The sequence below is a fragment of the Cryptomeria japonica genome, chromosome 5 (genome assembly GCF_030272615.1).
Source record: "Cryptomeria japonica chromosome 5, Sugi_1.0, whole genome shotgun sequence".
NCBI lineage: Eukaryota > Viridiplantae > Streptophyta > Pinopsida > Cupressales > Cupressaceae > Cryptomeria > Cryptomeria japonica.
The window spans coordinates 195,649,284-195,671,893 of record NC_081409.1 but is presented as its reverse complement, the minus strand read 5'-3'; the positions used below and the strand labels follow the sequence as shown (position 1 = coordinate 195,671,893).

At 33.8% G+C, this 22,610-nt stretch overlaps 1 protein-coding gene across 1 annotated transcript; it reads left to right on the top strand.

The window, feature by feature from the left end:
• Positions 1-15,754: 15,754 nt before the first annotated feature.
• Positions 15,755-18,747, top strand: LOC131027982 (uncharacterized). The gene is made up of 3 exons (XM_057958085.2): positions 15,755-16,344; positions 16,471-16,523; positions 18,391-18,747. The coding sequence occupies exons 1-3, from the start codon at positions 16,254-16,256 to the stop codon at positions 18,613-18,615; spliced, it is 369 nt and encodes a 122-aa protein (XP_057814068.2). The 5' UTR covers positions 15,755-16,253; the 3' UTR covers positions 18,616-18,747.
• The last annotated feature ends 3,863 nt before the right edge of the window (positions 18,748-22,610 follow it).

Below are 22,610 nucleotides of genomic sequence, written 5' to 3'. Positions count from 1 at the left end.
AAAATTAATGAGGATAAATCAAGTATTTTCTTATTCACTACACCTAAGAGTATTTATCACATAATTGTAGATATTTTTCACTTTCATATTGAGAATCCACCTATGGATCATTTGGTAATTCATGTTTCTATTGATAATCTTAGAACAAAACATTAGAAGAAAATTTGGGATAACTTTTGTATGAGGGTGAGCCATTGGACCATTTGATTCTTATTTTCTAGTAGAGTGGTTATTCTAAAATATGTATTACAATTTTTTCCTATCTATATATATTTTTTATTTAGTTGGTCTAAATAGTTTTCTCAAATAGTTTGATGCTCTTTCTAGAAATTTCTATGGACAAGAAATATGGAATCTAAAAAATAAAGTCTTCCAAGTTAGGATCCAGTTTGTAGACCTAGAAGAGTGGGAGGTTCATTAGTCCAAGCTCAAATTCAAGGCCTATTGGCAACAATGCATCAAATCGAGAGGGTGGGGGGTAAATTAGTTTGCACAAAAACTCTACACAAATTAAACTTAAATTCAGATTAGATTATTAGCAATGAAAACATAAACCATCACCACATCAATAACACATATAAAACCAAGATTTTGACGTGTAAAACCTGGTTAAGGGAAAAACCATGATGGGAACCTATCCACAATGAGATAATACCCTGTTAGGAGTAAATGTAAATATTACAATGGGGAATGCATGTGCATTCTGGCACACTACCTAGATCTCACTGCTCAAATCAAGAAGGGCTACAACCCTGAGGAAGACTCATTATCTTACAAAGATCAGACAACAATCTGGATTACATTAACTAATGAAATAGAATCTCCCAATGTTTGATTATAGTTTTGGTTAAGCACAGATACTCAAACTCTGCTCTTTCCACTTCTTCACACTCTTTCTCACTTATTCACACTTCTCCATTGCTACTAAAAGATCAATTCAATGTTCGTACATGCAGATACATCTCATAAATGAATATTACATATATTTATACAAATCATCAACCTATATTTCAAGGTCGGCTAAAACCTTAACACAAATTACAAAATAATGACCTCACATGCTACAAGAACACATGCAAACCAAAACAATGTTGGCTAAGACATAGTCTGGACCCAAATCAATACTGCAACCAAGAAACACAACCAAGAATTATGCCTTGATCATGCGCAACATGCTACAATCACCAAGAATGTTGCATAACACGAAGAACACCATCAGATCAATAACACACACAAAAATCAATGTAGACCATCAACACGGATAGGACACAATATAGAAACATCCACAAACAACATGAATCACACTAGAAACAACTGGAACATCACCACTTTCTAGAATTTCCATCATCATGATACCAAACCTCAAGAACACACTCTGAACTGATTGATAAATTGAAAGATTCATTTGCAAATCTCCAAATCACGAACCATCTGAATTGAGGACACATATGAATATCCCAAACATTCTACCATATCCGCAAACCAAGATAATGCAATTCCAGAGCAATGCGAAGCACAAACCATAATACCAAATAACATGAACGAACGAATAACAACCACAATACCAGACCTCATAACCTGATCAAATTAACATGCAGATAACTGAAACTTTTACTAAATCAACTAAACATGCATATCTCAAAACCCATTAAACCACAATAGCTGAATTGCAACATATTGGCCAAACCAACTCATTTAATCTAACTGCAACATTGGAATACATAGAAGAATATGTTGACATCAATGACAACACATCATTCCAACAAACTTCTCAGTAATATCCAACAATCTCCCCCTTTGGCATTGATGACAACATATGAATGTGAAAAACAATCAATGCAAAGAAAGAAATCAACAACCAACAATCTCCCCATAAGATTATGCACATAACTCTCTCCCCCGTAGGGTTTTTCACACGCTTCTCTCCCCCTTTGACATCAATGCAAAAGGCACATACAACACAAATATTGATTCTCTCCCATTTGGCACACACTCTAATAGTTTTGAATATTTGAAACACACCACTGACTACTCCCCTTGAGTAGCAGCCTCATTCATCAATCCAGATCACAAGATATCTCTGTGAAGTCCACTGGACTGATGCAACTCTATGCATCTTAGTTCTCATTAGGAGGGGCAATTACCCCTAGCTTCTCTCTGAGATACTCAAATGTATCTTTAGGCAAAGGCTTCATGAAGATATCTGCAACCTGTTCCTTTATAGATACATACTCCAATCCGACTTCCTTTTCATTCACCTTCTCTCTCAAGAAATGAAATTGTATTGATGTATGCTTGGCCTTTGAATGCAACACCAGATTCTTAGAAATATTGATAGCACTTGAATTGTTATAATATATAGTAGTAGGCTCATCAAAAATAACTATGATATCCTTCAACATCTTCTTCATCCAAATCACCTGAGTACAATTTCTAGCAACAACAATGTATTCAACTTCTACAATAGACAAAGATATAGCATTTTGCTTCTTACTCATCCATGAAACCAATCTCTTACCTAAGAAAAATGCACCACCACTAGTACTCTTTTTGTCATCATCATCACCTACCCAATCAACATCAGTAAAATAACTCAAAGTGAAATCATAATCTCTAGGATACCACAAACCAAAGTCAACTATCACTTTCAAATATCTGAAAATTCTTTTCACAACAACATCGTGAGATTCCTTAGGATCAACTTGAAATCTAGCAACAAGACACATGACATTCATAATATCAGGTCTAGTCTGAGTCAAATAAAACAAACCACCAATCATAGATATGTATCTAGTTTGATTTGCCTTCGGAGAGTCATCATCCTTTGTTAGCTTACATCCAGTCACCATAGGTGTACCAACAGGTTTTGCATCATCCAAACCAAACTTCTTCAACAATTCCTTCACATAATTAGATTGAGATTTAGAAATACCTTTATCTAGTTGAGTTATTTGCAACATCGAAAATAATTTCATCTCACCTATCATAGACATCTCAAACTCATTTTGCATATCATCAGCAAACTTCTTACACAAACCATCACTTCCACCGAAAATAATGTCATCAACAAAAACTTCAACAATTAAGATGTTATCATTATCAATCTTCCAGAGTATAGATTACTATTAGGAGTACCTTTATTGAATTCAAGATTCATCAAATACTTATCCAATCTGACATACCAAGCTCTTGGAGCTTTCTTCAATCCATACAATGCTTTCTTCAACCTACAAACCATATCTTTATGATCTGTTAACTGGAAACCATCTGGTTGCTCAATGTAGACTTCTTCTTCCATCTCACCATTAAGAAAGTCTGACTTGACATCCATTTGATACACTTTGAAATATTTGTAAGCAACATAAGCAAAAATTAATCTAACAGATTTAATTCTAGCTACCGGAGCAAAAGTCTCCTCAAAATCAATACCTTCCATCTAAGAGTAACCTTTACAAATAAGTCTTGCTTTATTCCTAACAACTTCACCTTGCTCATTCAACTTATTCTAAAACACTCATTTAGTTCCAATTACATTCTTATTGTTAGGTCTGGGAACTAAAGTCCATGTATTATTTCTTTCAACCCGATTCAACTCTTCTTCCATAGCTTTAACCCAATTTTTATCCTTACAATCTTCATCAACATCTTTAGGTTCAATTTTAGAAATCAAGAAATAGTCTTCAACAACTCTTCTACTAGTCATCACACCTCTATTCTTGTCACCTATATTATGATTCTCTGAATGATTTAACCTTACATACCTGGGAGTCTTAAAATTTTCATGATTCTCAGACTCTCGAGCTCTTTCTTCTACACTAGCTTCTCCTCCATTCTTAGGCTTTTATGGAGCAATATGAACTTGGTTTTGGGTTTGCACTTGCTTTCCTTTAGCTACACTGACAATCTGATCATCTAAATCATATGCGAAGTATCTAGGCTGATACTCATTTCCTTTATCCACTTTCACATTAGCACTTTCAACAATCTTCCTCAATCTCTTATTATAACACCGTTAGGCTTTGATCTTAGTAGAATAACCAAGAAAGATTCCTTCATCACATCTAGCATCAAACTTCCCTACATATTTATCTCTTCTGATATAGCATTTACTACCAAAAATTCTGAAATATCTAACTGTAGGAGCATGACCAAACCATAACTCATAAGGAGTCTTACCAGAATCACCTTTAATATGTACCCGGTTAAGAGTGTATACAACAGTACTCACAAATTCTCTCCAATAGATATGCAAAACATTTCCTTCAATCATCATGGTTCTAGCAACTTATTGAACTGTCTTGTTCTTCCTTTCCACAATGCCATTCTCCTGAGGGGTCTACAAAGAAGATAAATGTCTCTTCACCCCATGCTCTTCACAAAAACAATTGAACTCATTAGAGGTAAATTCACCACCTTTGTTAGATCTTAGACACTTCAGCTTCTGTCTAGTCTTAGTCTCAACCATAGCCTTGAAAATTTTGAACTTCTCCAATGCTTCAGACTTCTCCCTTAAGAAAGTAACCCACATCATCCTTGAATAGTCATCAATCAACAACATGAAATACCTGTCACCCTGCAAGCTTCTCACTCCAGAGGTACTACACAAATCAGTATGCACAATATCCAATATCCCATTAGAAGTATATTGTTTTTCTTTTGAAAGTAACTCTTGTCTACTTCCCTAATTGACATTCCTTACATACTGAATTAGAGGGCTTAACAATCTTAGGCAAACCTCTTATAGATTGAGTGGAACTTATCTTAACCATGCAGTCAAAATTTACATGACACATCCTTCTATGTCAACCAACTTTCATCAACCTAAGCAATCAAATAAATTTTATCACCAACATTCAAGTGAAAGATATTACCTTTAGTCTTTGTACCTGATGCAAATCAGTTCCGGAGCTACTCAAGATCTTACATCTACCATCCTTGAATTGCAAATCATATCCCTTATCAACCATATATCCAACACTCAAAAGATTATGCTTGAGACCTTCAACATACAAGACATCATCAGTGTTATGCTTACCATCAAGAGAGATAGCACCTCTACCATGGATTATATCAGCTTTGTCATCTCCAAATCTTACTACACCACCATAGTAATTTTCCATACTCGCAAAATTACTCTTATCACTTGTCATATGATGAGAGCAACCACTATCAATAACCCATTCATCTTTCTCTTCAACTTTAGCAGCGAAGGATATCTTTTCAACAATGCAACCAGTAGAATCAATAGTCATCAGATCATCTTCCTTGATAGAAATGAACACCCACTCATCTCCTAAATATCCTTTCTCATACTCATCATCTGTCACACCTTCATCAATAGGAAAGTAGCACTTCTTCAGATATTTAGATTGATAAGGCTTAAATGGCTTCTTAGAAACTCTTTCCGAACACCTTGAGGCAAAATGTCCTATCTTATTGCATGAAAAAAATTTAAGAGGCAACTTTCCTTCATACTTACCAGCACCTTTAGGAAATCTTCTGGCAATCAGGGCTTCAAGCTCTTCAAGCCCTCTTTCATCTTCTTCAAGCTCTTTCATCTCCTTCTCATATCTGGATAGTCTTGTTGAACTTTCTCCCAAATCATATTTCTGCTTCCCGATACAGTAGCTTTAAATACAGATTCAGATTTAGGAGGGGCTTCACCAGAATTGCTCAACTCAAAAGCAACAAGTTTATCGATCAACATGTCTCTAGTCACATTTGTCATAGTCTGGTTCTCTTCAATAGCAATGACCTTGTGCTTGTAAGAAGGAGGCAAGGATCACTTTAGCCACAATATCAAATTCTTCCAATACTCCACCAACACATCTGATGTTCAAGACAAGCTCGTTCACTTTCTGCATAAAGGAGGTAATGTTCTCATCTTCGTCTATCTTCAACATGTCATACTTTCCTTTCAAGCTCTGCAACTTAGCAACTTTCACATGGATGCCACCTTCATACAAAGTCTCTAGCTTCTTCATGAGTAGTCTATAGATCCATCATATTAGTCATCTCAGAATTAGACAAGGTACTCAACAATGATTCCTTAGCTCTAATATTGAACTCAACTTCCTTTATCTCATCCGTAGTGGTAGGACAATTCTGAGGAGCATTATACACATTCTTAGTAATCTTCCAATAGTCTTCACTGATACATCGCAAATAACATTTCATCCGGTTCTTCTGAAGAGTGTAATTCGTTCCGTCAAACCTCAGACTATCCTTCTTAAAAGCAAAGGTTGCCATCCTGGATCTCCTCAAGCAGTCAAGCTTCTTCCAAATGATCTAGCTTTGATACCAATTGTTGGCAACAATGCAAAAAACTGAGGAGGGGGGGGGGTGTGTGAATCAGTTTGCACACAAATTCTACACAACTTAAACTTAACTTTAGATAAGATTATTAGCAATGAAAACATAAACCATCACCACATCAATAACACACATAAGACCAATATTTTGACGTGGAAAACTCGGTTAAGGTAAAAACCAGGGTGGAAACCTACCCACAATGAGATAATACCCTGTTAGGAGTAAATGTAAATATTACAATGGGGAATGCACATGCATTCAGACACATTGCCTACAACTTGCTACTCAAATCAAGAAGGGCTACAACCCTGAGGACGATTCATTATCTTACAAAGATTGAACGACAATCCATATTACATGAACTGATGAAATATAATTTCCCAATGCCTGATTATAGTTCCGATTAAGCACATATACTCAAACTCTGCTCTTTCCACTTCTTCACACTCTTTCTCACTTATTCACTCTTCTCCTTTGCTACCGAAAGATCAATTCAATGTTCGCACATGCAGATACATCTCACAAATGAATATTACATATATTTATACAAATCATCAACCTATATTTCAAGGTCGGCTAAACCATCAACACAAATTACTAAATAATGACCTCACATGCAAACCAAAATAATGTCGGCTAAGACATGGTCTAGACCCAAATCAATATTGAAACCAAGAATTATGCCTCGATTATTCACAACATGCTACAATCACCAAGAATGTCGCATAACACGAAGAACACCACTGGATCAAGAAAATGATCAATAATGTGCACAACGATCGATGTAGACCATCAACATGAATAGAACCCAATATAGAAACATCCACAAGCAACATGAATCGCACTAGAAACAAACACAACATCACCACTTACTATAATTTCCATCATCATTATACCAAATCTCAAGAACACACTCTAAATTGACTGATAAAATGAAAGATTCAGTAGCAGACTTCCAAATCACGAACCATCTAAATTGATGACACATATGAACGTCCCATACATTCTGCCAAATCTGCGAACCAAGATAGTGCAATTTCGAAGCAATGCAGAACACAAACTAGAATACCAAATAACACGAATGACTAAATAACAACCACAATACCATACCTCATAACTCGATCAAATCAACATGCGGATCACTAAAACTTCTACTGAATCAACTAAACATGCATATCTCAAAACCCATTAAATCACAATATCTCAACTACAACATATTGGCCAAACCAACTCATTTAATCTGTTTGCAACATTGAAATACACAGAAGAATATGTTGACATCAATGACAACACATCATTCTAGCAAACTTCTCAGCAATATCCAACAAGGCCTTCATGAAAAAACAATTTTGGAGACGGTGTAATCATCTAGAGTAGCCTTGGGCTAGAGTTCTCAATTATAAATATTTGGAAGGGGTAAAAATTGAGGATATCCCATGGATGGATTTGAGCAATAAATGTTTAATGGTTTGGAATACTATTAAGAAGGAAGGTTTTCTTAGTTAACAAGTTTTTTTTGGGATCATCAATAAAAGAAGGGACGCTTTATTTTGGGATGATACTTGGGACAGTCATCTTCCAATTCTCTCTTCTTTATCTTAATTTCAACCTCTTTTTAATATCTTTTTGGAGATTAGATGGTCCAAGGTGGTTCAATTTAAGTAGGATTACTCTACAAGGAAGTTATTTTTCCATGATTGGAATGAACTTGAAAGTTGGCCTAAAGGAGGTTCTTTAGAGAATAGGGATGTTCTTGTTTCAATTTTAGCTACTAGACCATGTAGCTCTTTGGGGCATGTAGCTCTTTGGAGGACTTTGATATTCTTGCATGGGGTCACAATTCCAAAGGTGAAGATTTAGTTACTCTTGGTTATCATTCTTTAGAGTTGTAAAAAGAGAGGCATGTTAAGTTCCTTGGGTGCAAAACAATTTGGAATGTAAGTATGGTTGTCCTAAATGTTTTGTGTTGGTTGAGTTAGAATTAATGTCTCACTTGGGAAAATATCTAAAAGAGAATTTTTAATGGGCCTTCCATTTGTGGTATTTATGTAATTGATGAAGAATGTATGATCCATCTATTTTTTTAGTACCCTTTCTCTACAAAATCATTAAACCTTTGGTAGTAGCTTTGGAATAGGCCTACTATTCATTCTACTTCTTTGTTTGATTTTAGAATTTAGTTTTGATCGAAACCTCACTTTAGGTTCTTTCTTTTTAGTAGCTTGGAATAGTGGCCCCTCCTTTATTCTTTGTAAAATATAATTAGAAAGAAAACATTGTATATTATAAGATTGGTAGAACAAAGTTATTCAAGTTTGGTATAAAATAAAGGGTATTCTCAAGGAGACCATTGAGGCTAAATTCAATGATGATTGACCTATTTCATATTCTGATCTACGTATGGTGAAACTTTTGGAGCTATCATTTTATTCTACCTCACAGGGCAGTTTGGCTCTAGAGTTAAACAAAATAGGAAGGTGGACCATTTAGGTAAGTGGTCCCCTCTTCCATGCAATTTCCTTAAAATAATATAGATTGGTCCTCGAGGGGTAATATTGCTTTGACAGGGATTGGTGGCATTAGTTGTGATAGCATTGGTTCTATTTAGTTCTTCTTTTCTACTTACATGGATACCCATATAATAATCAGATGGAAGCTTGGAATATTCTCTTTTCTCTTACAAAAACTTGTCCAATAGGTTGGAAAGAGATTATATGTGAAACTGACTGTACAATTCTAGTATCCTTTTTTATAGTAGAAAGTTTTAGGTATCCTCCTAGAAGTTAGCCTTGGTGACTAGGCATATTCTTTGTTTGGCCATTAAATTTGAAGTTATATATATTTTTTTCATATTCCCAAAGAATGGAATAAGGCTAATAATTTCTTAGCTAAATGGGCCTTTGAAAGATTTCTTGGTTGGAATATAGAGAATTAGAGAGATTTGGACTAGGATGAACCTTAACTACTTCTATAGATTCTTTATGAACACCAGAGGGATTTATTTAAGAAAGTTGAGGTTAGTGATGGCGAGGTTTGAATAGAGTTATGGCTCTTTTTTATATTCTATTTGATGGTTTTGTGGGCATCCCTTGTGGATTCTTCTTCTATTTTTTATTTTAATGGCTATGGCCATCTCAAAATCTTTTTGGTGCTCCTATATTTAAGTCTTTCTTAATATATTTTTTAATCTCACCTCCCCCCCCAAAAGTTGTCATATAGAATATTGATGCCAAATTTTGTTAAGGAAATATATTTTGGATTTGATGGGGATCCTATTTTATAAATTGTTGACAAGCCTCTCATCCATAACCTAAAATTTCCAAGAAAATAGATAACAAATTAGGATTGAAACCATATATAAACTTGTTATGTACATAGCATAAAGAATAAAGTCTATATAAATGTATTAGTTTTTAAAAATTCACAGCTCGTTGGATTCAATGTAGGCATATGATTCACTCAAAAATAATAAATAATCTTAGTTGGAAATAAGTTAATGGACTAAGTTGATGTAGGAGCTAATAGTGAGTTCACATACCCCAGGATCACCTACAACACAAAATAGCCTTCCACAAGAGAGTAGAACAAGAGGATATATTGCTTGATTATGGATACAATAATGCACAATGATAAATAATGGATCAATCCCCTATATTATACATAATGTACATGAGGCCTTGTTTATATAGGCAAGGTGATATATTTGATTAGACAAGATTATGACAAGTGGATTAATCCTATAATACGAGATAACTAGAGATGTGATAAGATTATATCACATGATTAGTGAAGACTTCTAGAAACATTCCTAGACCTCTAAGTAAACTTAACATGTGAATATGACCTACAAAGTGAACTAGTTAGGTAATATTTCTCGTTCACACTAGAACCCCACCTTAAGTGCAACTTATGGAGAAGTAAATAAATAAATAGATTCTAAGATACAAGAATGCATGGATGGCCTCCAATTACTAGCCCATGTTAGGTACCTACATACAATTGATCTCTCACAAATGAGGTAAAGGAGAAAAAATGTGGGAAAACCCCCCCTCCAAAAGAAAGAATGTAAGAAAATAATTAGGTACAAGAAATGGAAGAAGTGATGAGTGTAGGATTCAACATGAACCCCCAAGGACTACATCCATAAAAATATATAATAAATATACCTTTGGATATTAGAAAAAGAGTGAGATTATAGATCCCCCATTAATGAAGTAGCTTCTTTAACAATGATGAGTGCTCGAAGACAAAATACAATCCAATTCCTGCAAACAACATGCCTCCCCTTAGAAAGAAATAAATCCAATGGTGGATGTAGAAAACACTCCAACTCCAAGAAAAGAGATGAGGGAAGATGTCTCATGATGTATGTCTTTGAAAATTGACCAAGTGTCACCATACTAAAAAATGTTGAAAAAATGGGGTGCTATCTTGATCATTGAAGATGGTGTATCAAGACTATGTGGAAATCGATGAAGAACATATTTATCTAAAGAAAATGATGGTGTGAAAATAGTTATGTTGTAACTATCATCAAAGAGGGTTGATAACCCCTCAAGTGTGTCCTCCAAATAAGCAATATGAGAATCACAAACAAATTTTTGATACACATATCGAGTACTCATCCCATAAAGTTGAGTTTGAAGGGCAATGATCATCCCGCCGAATTGAAGTATCGGAAGCCATGAAAACTTTGAACTTTAAAGAAGTAGGAGGTGGAAGAGATGGAATCTTGATGTATAAGTCTCAAGAACACAAATGTTCAAGTGATGAAACTTCTCCTAAAAAATATGATTCACACTAGATACATGAGTGTGAATACTAGTCAAAGGAATTGTACCATCATCAAGAGAAAAATATGAATAGGTATATAATTGAGATGAATGATCAACCATCCCAATAGAAACGATCTCTCTACTCTCAAAGTCACCAATAAATGAAAAATTAGGTGTGAATAAATCTAATATAGTAGTTTTGGCATGAGTTACTAATTATCCTTGAATTCGATCATTGAATTTTTTTGGGTGATCCCATAATACTTGGCCAAACTTGACATTGGAACGAACATTTTGCATCAAATCTACACTTTCTAAAACCTATAGTTGCTAAACCATTAAAAACTTGAAGACGAAGTAAAATACTAATTTATGAGATTTTTCATATAGATTCTAAATATATATATTTTAAAATAATTAGAAATTAATTGTCCATATTGTTATGTAACTTTGAATAACTCAATATTTACAGTAGTCAACCTTTTTCATAAGGGACATTTATTTGGTGATGCATAACATTTTTTTATATAAGGAAGGAAATTCTAATTTTTGAAATATAGAATTGGCATACCAATATGTACTGAATGGATATTTTTTCATAATTTTTTGTTACATATTATTTTTTAGTTAATTTTTGAAGACAGAGTAATTTTAATTTGGATAGAGGTGTATTCCGTAATGCATAAATTTTTTTGTATGCATTTGAATTAACATTTTTTTTTGTGTTGAAATGAGGATATCAATACCTAGGGAAAAGATATTTTTTACAATTTTTTTTCTCTATTTTTCAAATTTTCCACTTGTGAAACACAATCCTTAATGTTCGATGAAAAACCTACTTTCATAAGAAATAAAATATAAATATATTAATGAAATTTAATATATTAAAAATTATACTATTTGAAAACCTTATAATATGGACTAAATACTTAAAAAATAATTCTAAATGAATTCATTTGACCCCCCATAATCTAATGCAAAAGTGGACTTTTATCAGTATTTTGATAGGTGCGAAGGAGACTCCATTGTAGGTATCATTTAGAAGCAGAGAGGTTCTATCCAAGAAAGTTTGATCTAAGAGCCTTTGATATAACTCTCCTTAATGAATTACTTCAAATGGGACCTCTTAAAGCTTAAATCATTATATTTTCTAAAAAATGTATGATTTTAACAAAAAACAGGATGTACCAAAAAGTGTAACCTAGCATTGTGGGATCACCCTTTTATTGTGCTATTTTATCAAGTTTGCAAGTTCATACTTATCCTTATTTGTATGTCTGGTGGGATGAATTCCTTGGTATTCTCGATTCTTAACACATGATAATTTCCTTCATATATCCTTTCAAAGTTGATGATGGGGATATACCTTTATTTTCTTTGTTTGGGCATGAGGTACGATGTACTCTAGATCCTTGATCCTAACAAATGGTATGGATTTTGAGATATCCCCAAGACCTAATCCTTGATATGCCCAAAAATTTAAAACTCCCACATTTTGAACTTTTCATCCTTACCTACCTCCTTGCATGACCCATCTCACCATTAATGATCAAATTTGGTGTTGCAACTAATCCAAGGGTTTTGCCACCCAAAAAATAATGTTCATCTTAAGGGAACATAATTAAACGTACTTTCAATTATGGGGGGTAATGATGGATATGCCACCATTAATGCAATGGTTGTGTTCTTGTTGTGAATCGTTTCCATGCAAAATTCATGTTTCATGCTCAACAAATTTAATGGGATTTTACTCATTTAACATGTAACATTCATGACATGTTCTTTCTTGATTCCAGAAGAAACTTGTTGACCAAACAAAGTGCTCATTATACCATCTCATCTTTCAGAACAAAGGTTGGTCATTTCTCATTTTTTATGCAATTGCAACATTGAGAAAGATCTAGAGTTTTGATACTTACATGTCTAGACACTATTAAAGTAGGTCATTTCACAAATTAAAAAACGGTAGTTATCATATAATAAATATTTGTAATTAAATGTCTCCTTGACTACCTATAGATTTTTAAGAAAACTACCAATAACGAAGTGTGATATATTCTTCTTAGCTTAAGTTTTTTCCTCACCACATTTGTTGGTGTGGATGTAATATTAATTTGATAAGTGACACAACACTTTGTGACATTCTAGATGTCATTTGTAATGATCTTTTGAATATTGCAAATGGAATTCTGAAAGTTTGAAGTGTGAATATTACTTGTATGTTTAGTTGTTCATATCATATCTTTTTTGTCATTTGTATATGCTATGTCTTTTGGTTGGACGTGACTTTGTAATCCAATATAAGACTCTAACCCTAAAAGTGTTTGACCCTCCATATACCTTAAAATGAACAAAATCACACTTGTAGTTTAGGAGTAGAAAATAGTTTGTATGCACTTTATGGTTCATTATTTTAACTATAGAAACATCTCTAATGAGACTCAAAGGCTTTTCATCTTAAGAGAATCATGCATTGCATACTCACATCTTGCAGTGTTACAACGATATATTCAATATCTTAATATAGGTTATATCACTAGATTAGTTGTTGGTTTAGTGATAAATTTTATGGCTATAAACACATTTTTGATACTACTATAGGCTTGACTATTTGTTTATCTTTAGTTGTGATTAAAAATTAATAGGAACATCCTCTCAAGTCTATCTAAGATTGAAGTGAAGGAGAGATTAGCCACCTTAGTAATTGGCTTATCATCCCTCATTCTTTATTGATGAGTGATCTATCCACCATTCAAGAATGATATTTCCTTGGCCTTGACACGAAACAACTCCTAGAAGTGTGAGTAGTGATTTCAAGACCCAACATGTCTTTTCACCATAAGAGAGACATGGTAGCATCCTTAGAGACATTTAATAGGATATATTATGTAATATGACTTATTTTGTCAGAATCCATTCTACATTTTTGCTAAGATGTACTTAAGTGGGGTGTTGGTGTAATTATTTAATTATACTTTTTATATTAACTTTATACTTAGGTAAAAAATAGTTTTATTTATATAAGTAAATTTATTAATAACAAGCACTTCACATCAAGTGTTAGGAAAAGGGTGTTAGGCACCTTGCACAAAAAATAATTATTTTTATTATGTAAATAAATATTTTTTTTGGTGCATCTTTCAAGATGTGTTAAGCCACATTAAATATTTATTTGGGTCCACTTGTAAAGTTGTATGTGACATTGGTTAGATATTTTATGTGTGGGTTGACATGGGAAAAAATCAATATTGGTAAAATTTAGTACCAAAAAGTAAAGGTTGGGGTCAACAATTTGGCGCACTCATGATTTTAAGGTACATGGTTTTATATTACCACGTAGATTTATTTGAGTGAGCTTGAATCTATAAAAGCACACACTTGTTTAGTTGTTGGGGTTGGATTAGTGAGTTGTTATTTGTATTGGGCTTTCTTGTTGAGTGCAATATGAAGCATCACATGGGATGTGTGGTTACATGTTTGGACACATGGACGATTCATTGAAGGAGCTTGATGTTAAATTCTAAATATTCATGGAGACTCTGTAAGCGTATTGCAAAGTTACATTCCTAAATAATACATTGAGTGTGGATGCTTTTTGATGGTTGAGTTTTTCCCTCTAGAGGTTTTTCCTAGGGTACATCTTGTGTAATCTTGTGGCATGTCTTTAATATTTACATAATGGTTATTTTATAGACTTTGTTTCAAGGTTTTCTCTCACGGGGTTACTTAAGGAATGGTTTGATTAACTTGGTAATTTCCTAACATCAATTTGAGCTCACTTGATCTTCAAATTTTTTCATATTGAGTCCACCACTTGCTCACTTGTGGCCAACTCAATTCCTTTGGGAAATTTGTCTTTCTAACTTGTTTTCCAACAATTTAGATATCATATTCAATTTTCTTTGTTTATAAACCAATTTCATTTTAATATTTCCACATTCTTAATATTAAACTGTAGCTGATATTTGTATTTTGCAACATTTGTATGTTTCAACTAGATTTTGTAATATTTAGTAGTCACTTAGATCGAGGCTTGTGTTTGCATTCTCAAATTTGTTCCCCTGAATTCTATATATTGTATGCAATTTTATTTGTTTATAAATCAATTTCATTTTAATATTTCAACAATCTTGATGTTAAATAGTAATCAATATTTACATTCTTCACCCTCTATATGTTTGCATTTAGCTTTTGTAATCTTATGTAGTCATCTCTATCTATGTTTGTGTTTGGATTCTCATTGAATACTATAACAAGTTATTTTTTATATGTATACTCAAATAATAAAAAATATCCTAAAATTGTTTTATTTAATAAAATATATATACATTCATACACAACACACAAAGCAACAATAACTAAAAATCAATTATCCATTCTTATCCTCGCGACTAATTGCTCAAACATATCAATATCCACTCTTATCCTCGTGACTAATTGCTCAAACATATCAATATCCATTCTTATCCTCACAACTAATTACTCGAACATATCAATATCCATTCTTATCCTCGCGACTAATTGCTCAAACATATCAACCTAAAGGAAGAATTCCTAACTTATACCTATTTTCGGTTTAAAGACACGCATAACCTTGGTAGGACACCCTGAGAAGCTCATAGTAGTGAAAAAAAGTTGACAGATGTACTGCTTCGTTCTGTAAAACAACAAAAATCCTAAAGAGAGACTCATTGACTGTGATCCACAAAAATCTGCATAAGTAGATCGAGAAGAAAATAATTCGATTTTTTTAAGCAGAAGATTGCCAATTCACTTCCCACGAATACAAACAGGTAAACAGGTGGCATGACTTACTTTCGTGGGAATCTAGAAGTAAATGCTCTGTACATTGTGCTGGCTATGGGGTCTTGGTGTTCGTGTGTTTGTATATATTAATTACACAATCAAAGTGCACGGCAAAGTGCAGTACGCAACACTGAGAGCATTTAATTCTCATTTATTGATCCCTCATAATCAAAATAGTTTAATGAAAATGGAAGAACAGCAGTTCTTGACAGGTTTTGCAGTCTTACCATGTCTGCAGCAGCTGTTGGCAGTAGTATCAATGAATGAAGGTGGGTTTTACCAACGCCAATTCGTAAGGGCAATAACACTTTCTTCTAAACCACCAGACCGGATTATGAAGTGGAAGAAAAAATAGACAGAATGAAGTGGATCTGTTTGTTGTCATTTCTGTTGATATTCTTCATGTGGGCACTTGCTGAATCCAATCCTCATGCTAGGCCTAATCTCCATGGTACGTAGCTTTTTAATTTTTGACTTCTTAGGGTTTGACCACGATTATGTTATTTTGCCATTTATATGCAGGTTTTTGTGCTGTTGTGAAAATGTGTGTTTATGAGGTTGTTTTGTGATTGTACAGTTGATCAAGAGCTTGTTTGCGGCATGAATTTGGCTTGCGGCTCTGGTACTATGGTAACGATTAATATTATTTGCTTGCAATGTTTGCATTTTTCATGGCTGCAAGGTTTACACCAAGTTTTCTGGGAGGAATCTAAGTATCATTAAATTCTCGATGTTCTGAATAGAGACTTAAACAAAGGGAACTGAATGGTCTGTCTGGGTGTGGATGTGAGCGTTTTTATTGGAAAGATGGACATTTTTTTGACAACGCCCTTCTCTAATATTCCATTAACTCAATATGCACATCAACATAGAAAAACAAACAAAATGCAGAGAATAGAGCGAACATTTCAACAATTCCCTTTTCTAATCTTTTTAATTGATTTTCTCTGGAATTTGCAAAATTTTGCCATCTAAATGTCCTTACAATTCCCATCATCTTTATGGTTTGGAGTATTCTGTAGTCATTAAAAACATTCAGCGTAGATTGAATTTTTGGGTAACTCTTTTACCCTGGGAGGGTTGAAATTGGCACCAATTCATCCCTAAACCACAGCAAATGACTAAATTTTTTTCAAGGTATTTATTATGTCATCTAAATTAAGATAAAAAAGTTTCGGTCAGAGCTTGTAGATAATGTGGGACGATCTAAGTTTCTAGGGCCTTACCTCCTGGTGCCAATAAATAGGGGCGATTACCAAAGTCGTCCAGGAACAATCTTGACTCATCCTTATATCATACCTCCCTTACACCAAAGTTGCATAGGGTACAATCCCAGACTCATCCCTTATATCATACCTCCCTTACACCTGTCCGAAGCAGAATCCCATACCTCCCTCAGACCAAAGCTGTCTGTAGTACAATCCCAGACTCCTCCCTTATATCATACTTCTGAGGTTTGGAACCTTGGTGGATGGGTGACATAATTCAGAAAGATACCATCACCTTTACCAATAATGTTCAACCAATTGAACTACAACCCTTTGGTGTACACACTATATAACTAAACTTCCGAAGTTGTCATCACCAGTTTTTCCCCCTTTTTCCTTTCACCTTTTCAGACTTGGTCACTGAAAAATAAATTCATAGCAGAATTCCCATAACCCCAAAAGGCAGTGTCTAATAGAACGGACCAGCTCAAGTTCTCAAAACTTATTGAAATTGGTTTCCTTGGTTAGCATGTTATCTTACTGCAACTTATCTCCATGCAAGAAAAGAAAGGGCCGTCTTTGCCAGCCTTAAGAAAACTGAGTGTGATTGTGTGGGTGGATGTGGATAGCTCACGTTCAAAAGTCCTGTCATAACTGTTTTTTTCCCTGATCTACAATCTTCAGTGTAAATCTGGACGTCCTTCAAATGAACTAAGAATTTGTCAAACTTGGAAACCCACACCAGGGTAAGGTTAGTATGTATTGCCAACTTGTAAATTGTACTTGCATCTACATAATGTAGAAACTTCACACTCAATGTAGTTGCACCGACATGATTATTATGAATTTATTACAAAGGAGAATGCAAGGTTTGTCAATGTAACTAACAAATAAATGATAATATGTTATGAATCTAAAGGCTGTTTTTATGTTTGAGTTCAACCAGATACCAGTTTCAGTGCAAGTACACAAGGCAATTTCTTTCCATTACTTCAATTGTTGTTTACATTTGAATTCCTTTTCATTTATCTCAATCTTGTTCAAATCCAAGGGATGAAACCAATCCTTGTCAATCTACCTATACTATATAGTATATACAGAACAGAAAGTTCAATGGAAATGCTCCTTGATACATATTTTTGGCCTTCTGCCACATCCTTAAGCCCTTGGGGCACTTCTTTTGTATGGCTGCCCTGCTTCTAATTCTTAATCTATTTCGAGTTGGATAAACTTTTTCCATGCTTATTGACTATACTCTCTTTTTTTTTTTTGCACATGCATGAAAACAGAAGGAATTTGACACCAGGAACAAGGCACATATGGAAAAAAGGAGCATCCTTGAGAATGAGGGTGGCTATGGTGAAGATGCTTCTGTCTCTACATTGTTTTCTGAAGAGTCTATTCACCGTGATTATGCAGTTTCAGATCCCCCACCTGTTACAAGAAAACCAAGCAAGGAACCTGTGCACTATAGGATTTTCAGGACTCCTCCAATTTCCAGCCCTATACCATAGTATTTCTTGCATAATTAACAGAGAGTATGCCATTTAACCTCTGTAAATGATTTTTCTTGCTAGTACTCGAAGTGCATGAAATTACATCAGGAGATTGCAGGTTTCGTTAGTATACAAAAAATTTGAAAGTTCTCCTTTGTCTCTGGAAACATATTAACGATTAATCCACACTGTTCTATTATGAAAGATCATCTTGCAGTAAGATTCTCCTATAAAATACAATACTGGTTTATTGGGGGATTTATGTAGATAATACGACTTGTGTTGTCTTTGCACAGAAAGCACTAACATGGTAATTTCAGGCATTCCCAGGTGGGAAACACGAGATTTATAGCCAGATTGCATAGTAATTACATCATTTTGAACTCAAAAGAAATGCATGTTGATTAAAATATTGAGTAGTGTTATTTAATGATGAATGATTCGAGTTCACCGTTTCCTTTTCAGAATTATATGATATTTAAAAAACTTGTAAGGTGATTTTCATTAGTGAGGTTAGATCATACCTTGGAAAAGAATATTTCTATGCAGCTGGATTTTGAAATTCCTTTAACAAATGGAAAAGTTAGACAAATAGCCGCAAGGGCTAACATCCGAAACCCGCTCCATAATTCAAATCCAACTGAAACCTATGCTCTTTTTCAAACCCCACATCCGGTAAATGGATGATATGACTGTCTAGGGTTCTGGCTTGCCTAGGTTTGCATGTTCTTTTAGTGTTGTTTTTGTCTGTCTTGCTCGGTTTCAAACTATGTTTCCGCATAAAAGTTCTCCATATTTTTTGTGGGTTCTTTAAAATATTTCTTTGTCTAAATGGGTACACACACATAAACTTTGCAGAAATCGTGGTGAAGTAGTTGCTGGTTAAACATGTGGGAAAATAGTTGTTGCTGGTTGGATATGTGGGAAAATTGGCTTTGAATATGTGGAAAATGCCCATCAAAATGTCATCTTGAAAGTAGTTCATGAGGTAATCAAGTTTTGTACAAGTGAGTGTGGCCTAGTAGTTGGTGCTAGAATTGATGGCTTGAATGTGTGGGAAAATGGCCACCAAAATGTCCTCGTAACTTCATATTGAAAGTAGTAGTATATGGGGAAATTTATTTATTTCAAATAATACATGGAAATGGCTTGAGGACATTATTCTTCTTGGGTATTTTGTGGGTAGCTCTTGATCAAAGAGCATGTTGAAGAGCACGATCAATTTTGCCTAGGTTTTGAAAACTTTACAAAGGGTTTCTTCCTTTGTTGTTTTCTAGATATTGAGTTTGCTAATGTAATTTTTGAACATGGCTCCTAGTGTATTCACAAGTCTTCATTGGTTTTATCTCCTTAGATTCAAGAATTCCCTGTCTCTAATGAGTGTGCCCTACAACCCTACACGTCCCTATTTGGGCCAAGTTCCTTGTTCCTATGTGGCCATTTCTCGACCACATTGCATCCTCTCTAATCCATATTCTTCATGTTACAAGAATAATGTTTTTTTTTTTTAAATGATTACTCTCCTCAAAAAACAAAAGGGTTTGTGTTGAGGTTAATGCCCCTAAGGAAATTTAGATATGAGACCAATGTCTCATCCATAGGGTGTATCTTAACTTGCCTAATCCATTGACCACAAAATTAAGGATTAATGTTTGGTTACTCGAAGACCCAAGACAACTATGATGTTTGTTAGGCATTTCCTAAAAGACGAGGGTTGTTAGACCTATTGATGGTCAAAATGACATGATCAACTTTGGAACAATAAACCTTCTTGAAATATACCCTACCTCTATGGATAAAAATCTTGATATCACTAATTATGGATATAAATATTGTCAAAATATATATAAATAGTTATCAAAATCTATATAAATAGAACTTGGTTTACTAAAATAAACTCAAATGTCAACGGGCTTGTTTCAATATATATATTTTTAAAAATCTTAGATTGAATTTTTAAAAAATCTTTCAATAAAACTTTCTTTCTCACACAATCCCTAGTTTCTAACATAATATCGAGATTAAATAAGAATAACTAATTTAGATGAGAGAATTCCCTAGTTTCTAACGTAATATCGAGATTAAATAAGAATAACTAATTTAGATGAGAGAATTCTCTATTTCTTTATATGCAATAACAAGATTAAGAAAGAATAACTAATTTAGATAAGAGAATTTTCTTTCTCACACAATCCCTAGTTTCTAACGTAATATCGAGATTAAATAAGAATAACTAATTTAGATGAGAGAATTCTCTATTTCTTCATATGCAATAACAAGATTAAGTAAGAATAACTAATTTAGATAAGAGAATTCTCTATTTTAAAGCTATTTTTTAATCTTAATCTAACTTCACAACCATAACTTCTTTTTCAAAAGAAATATCATAAGAGAAATAAGAGATTTTAAGATGGCTTAAAAGCAAGGGATTTTAGATAGCCTAAGTTTTTAGAGAGTGATTCCAACATTCCAACTTTACAATATGAACACATCAACATGCAATTATGAATTATAGAAAATACACTTATGTACAAGCTGAAAATGAATTATGAAGTATAGAAAGTACACTTATGAAAACAAATTATGAAGTATAGAAAGTACACTTATGTACAAGCTGAAAATGAATTATAAAAGTATGAACACAAACATGTGAAATGAAAATAGGATTAGAATATTTTTAAAATTAAATCTTACTTCACATCTAACACACACTTCCAATAGAGCAAGAAACTACTAGTATTAATTAATTAAAATATCAAAGATCTCATCAAAAGGTTCATGTTACATCACAAAGACTATCGTGGTTTAAAATTTGTTGTTTTAAAAATAACGAGGTGTAGGTGCTCATTGAAGTCTTGTGAAAGTACATTTTAGATTAAGGACCCTTGAAAATGGTTTGGGAATGGGTAAGCTTTAATGTTTGAGATTGGATTAATTAATAGTAAGGAGTGGTTGAAAGTGTTAGACAACTCAGATAACTAGAGGACAACTGAGAGGGGGGGGTTGAATCAGTTGTCACCGGATTACAGAACTTTAAGCATTTAATTCTTTATTACCGGAACACATAAACTCAATACCGGAATGCATAAACCAAATTCTAGAATAACAGATATAGCAATTAAACATAAACATAAATCACATAACAGTTACCATCCATCCATAATGACACCAATATTTGTATGTGGAAAACCTGGTAAAGGGAAAAACCATGGTGGGAAGTCTACCCACAGTCAGATAATACTTCTGCAGTAAGTATGTGATTACAATATGAAAGGGCTTGCACATGCAGGAAGGCCAACAACTTAGAGCACACTTCTCATTACAAAAGGAGCCTCACTGACTACAAAATACATCGGACTACAATCCAAAATGAAGATTGAACTGCAAGTATAGCATCTCCTATGCCTAACTACAGTTTCGGTTAAGCTCAATATCGGAGGCCTTAAACCTCTCTTACAAATCCAATTCAATCACCTATGATTGACCGAAACCTTTGCATATGATTACAACATTATTCGCACACAGATAATCCTATATCCCATAATTGTACATTCATTCATGATTTGCAAAGAGATCTTATATAATATTTATACCAACCTGGTGCAAAAGCACCTGAGGTTTCTTAGTGAACTTTCAAATTTTTGGTGTGAATGATCCTCATTGGGTCAATGATTGAATAAAGGACTATTGAAGAGTCCAAAAGTGTGCTTAGTTTGATTGTATTTTGCTTGTCATTTATCTTAGCTTATTTACTCTGTTTTGGGCCTATGTGGCTTTGTAACCCTTAAATGTCACCAGATAGCATTTTTTTGTAAAACTCATTGTAAGGCCTCATAAGGCTTTATAAGATGTTTATTTGAGATCAGGAAATCATCCTAGAGGGTCAAGAGTGTGAAGATGTGCAATATTTGTCAAAATGCATTGTAGAGTAAAAGTTGTCATGGTGGCTTGACAACATTTTGCAAAAATGTGAGCAATTTTGAAAAAATGCTCAAATCGGTAGTTAGAGGTCC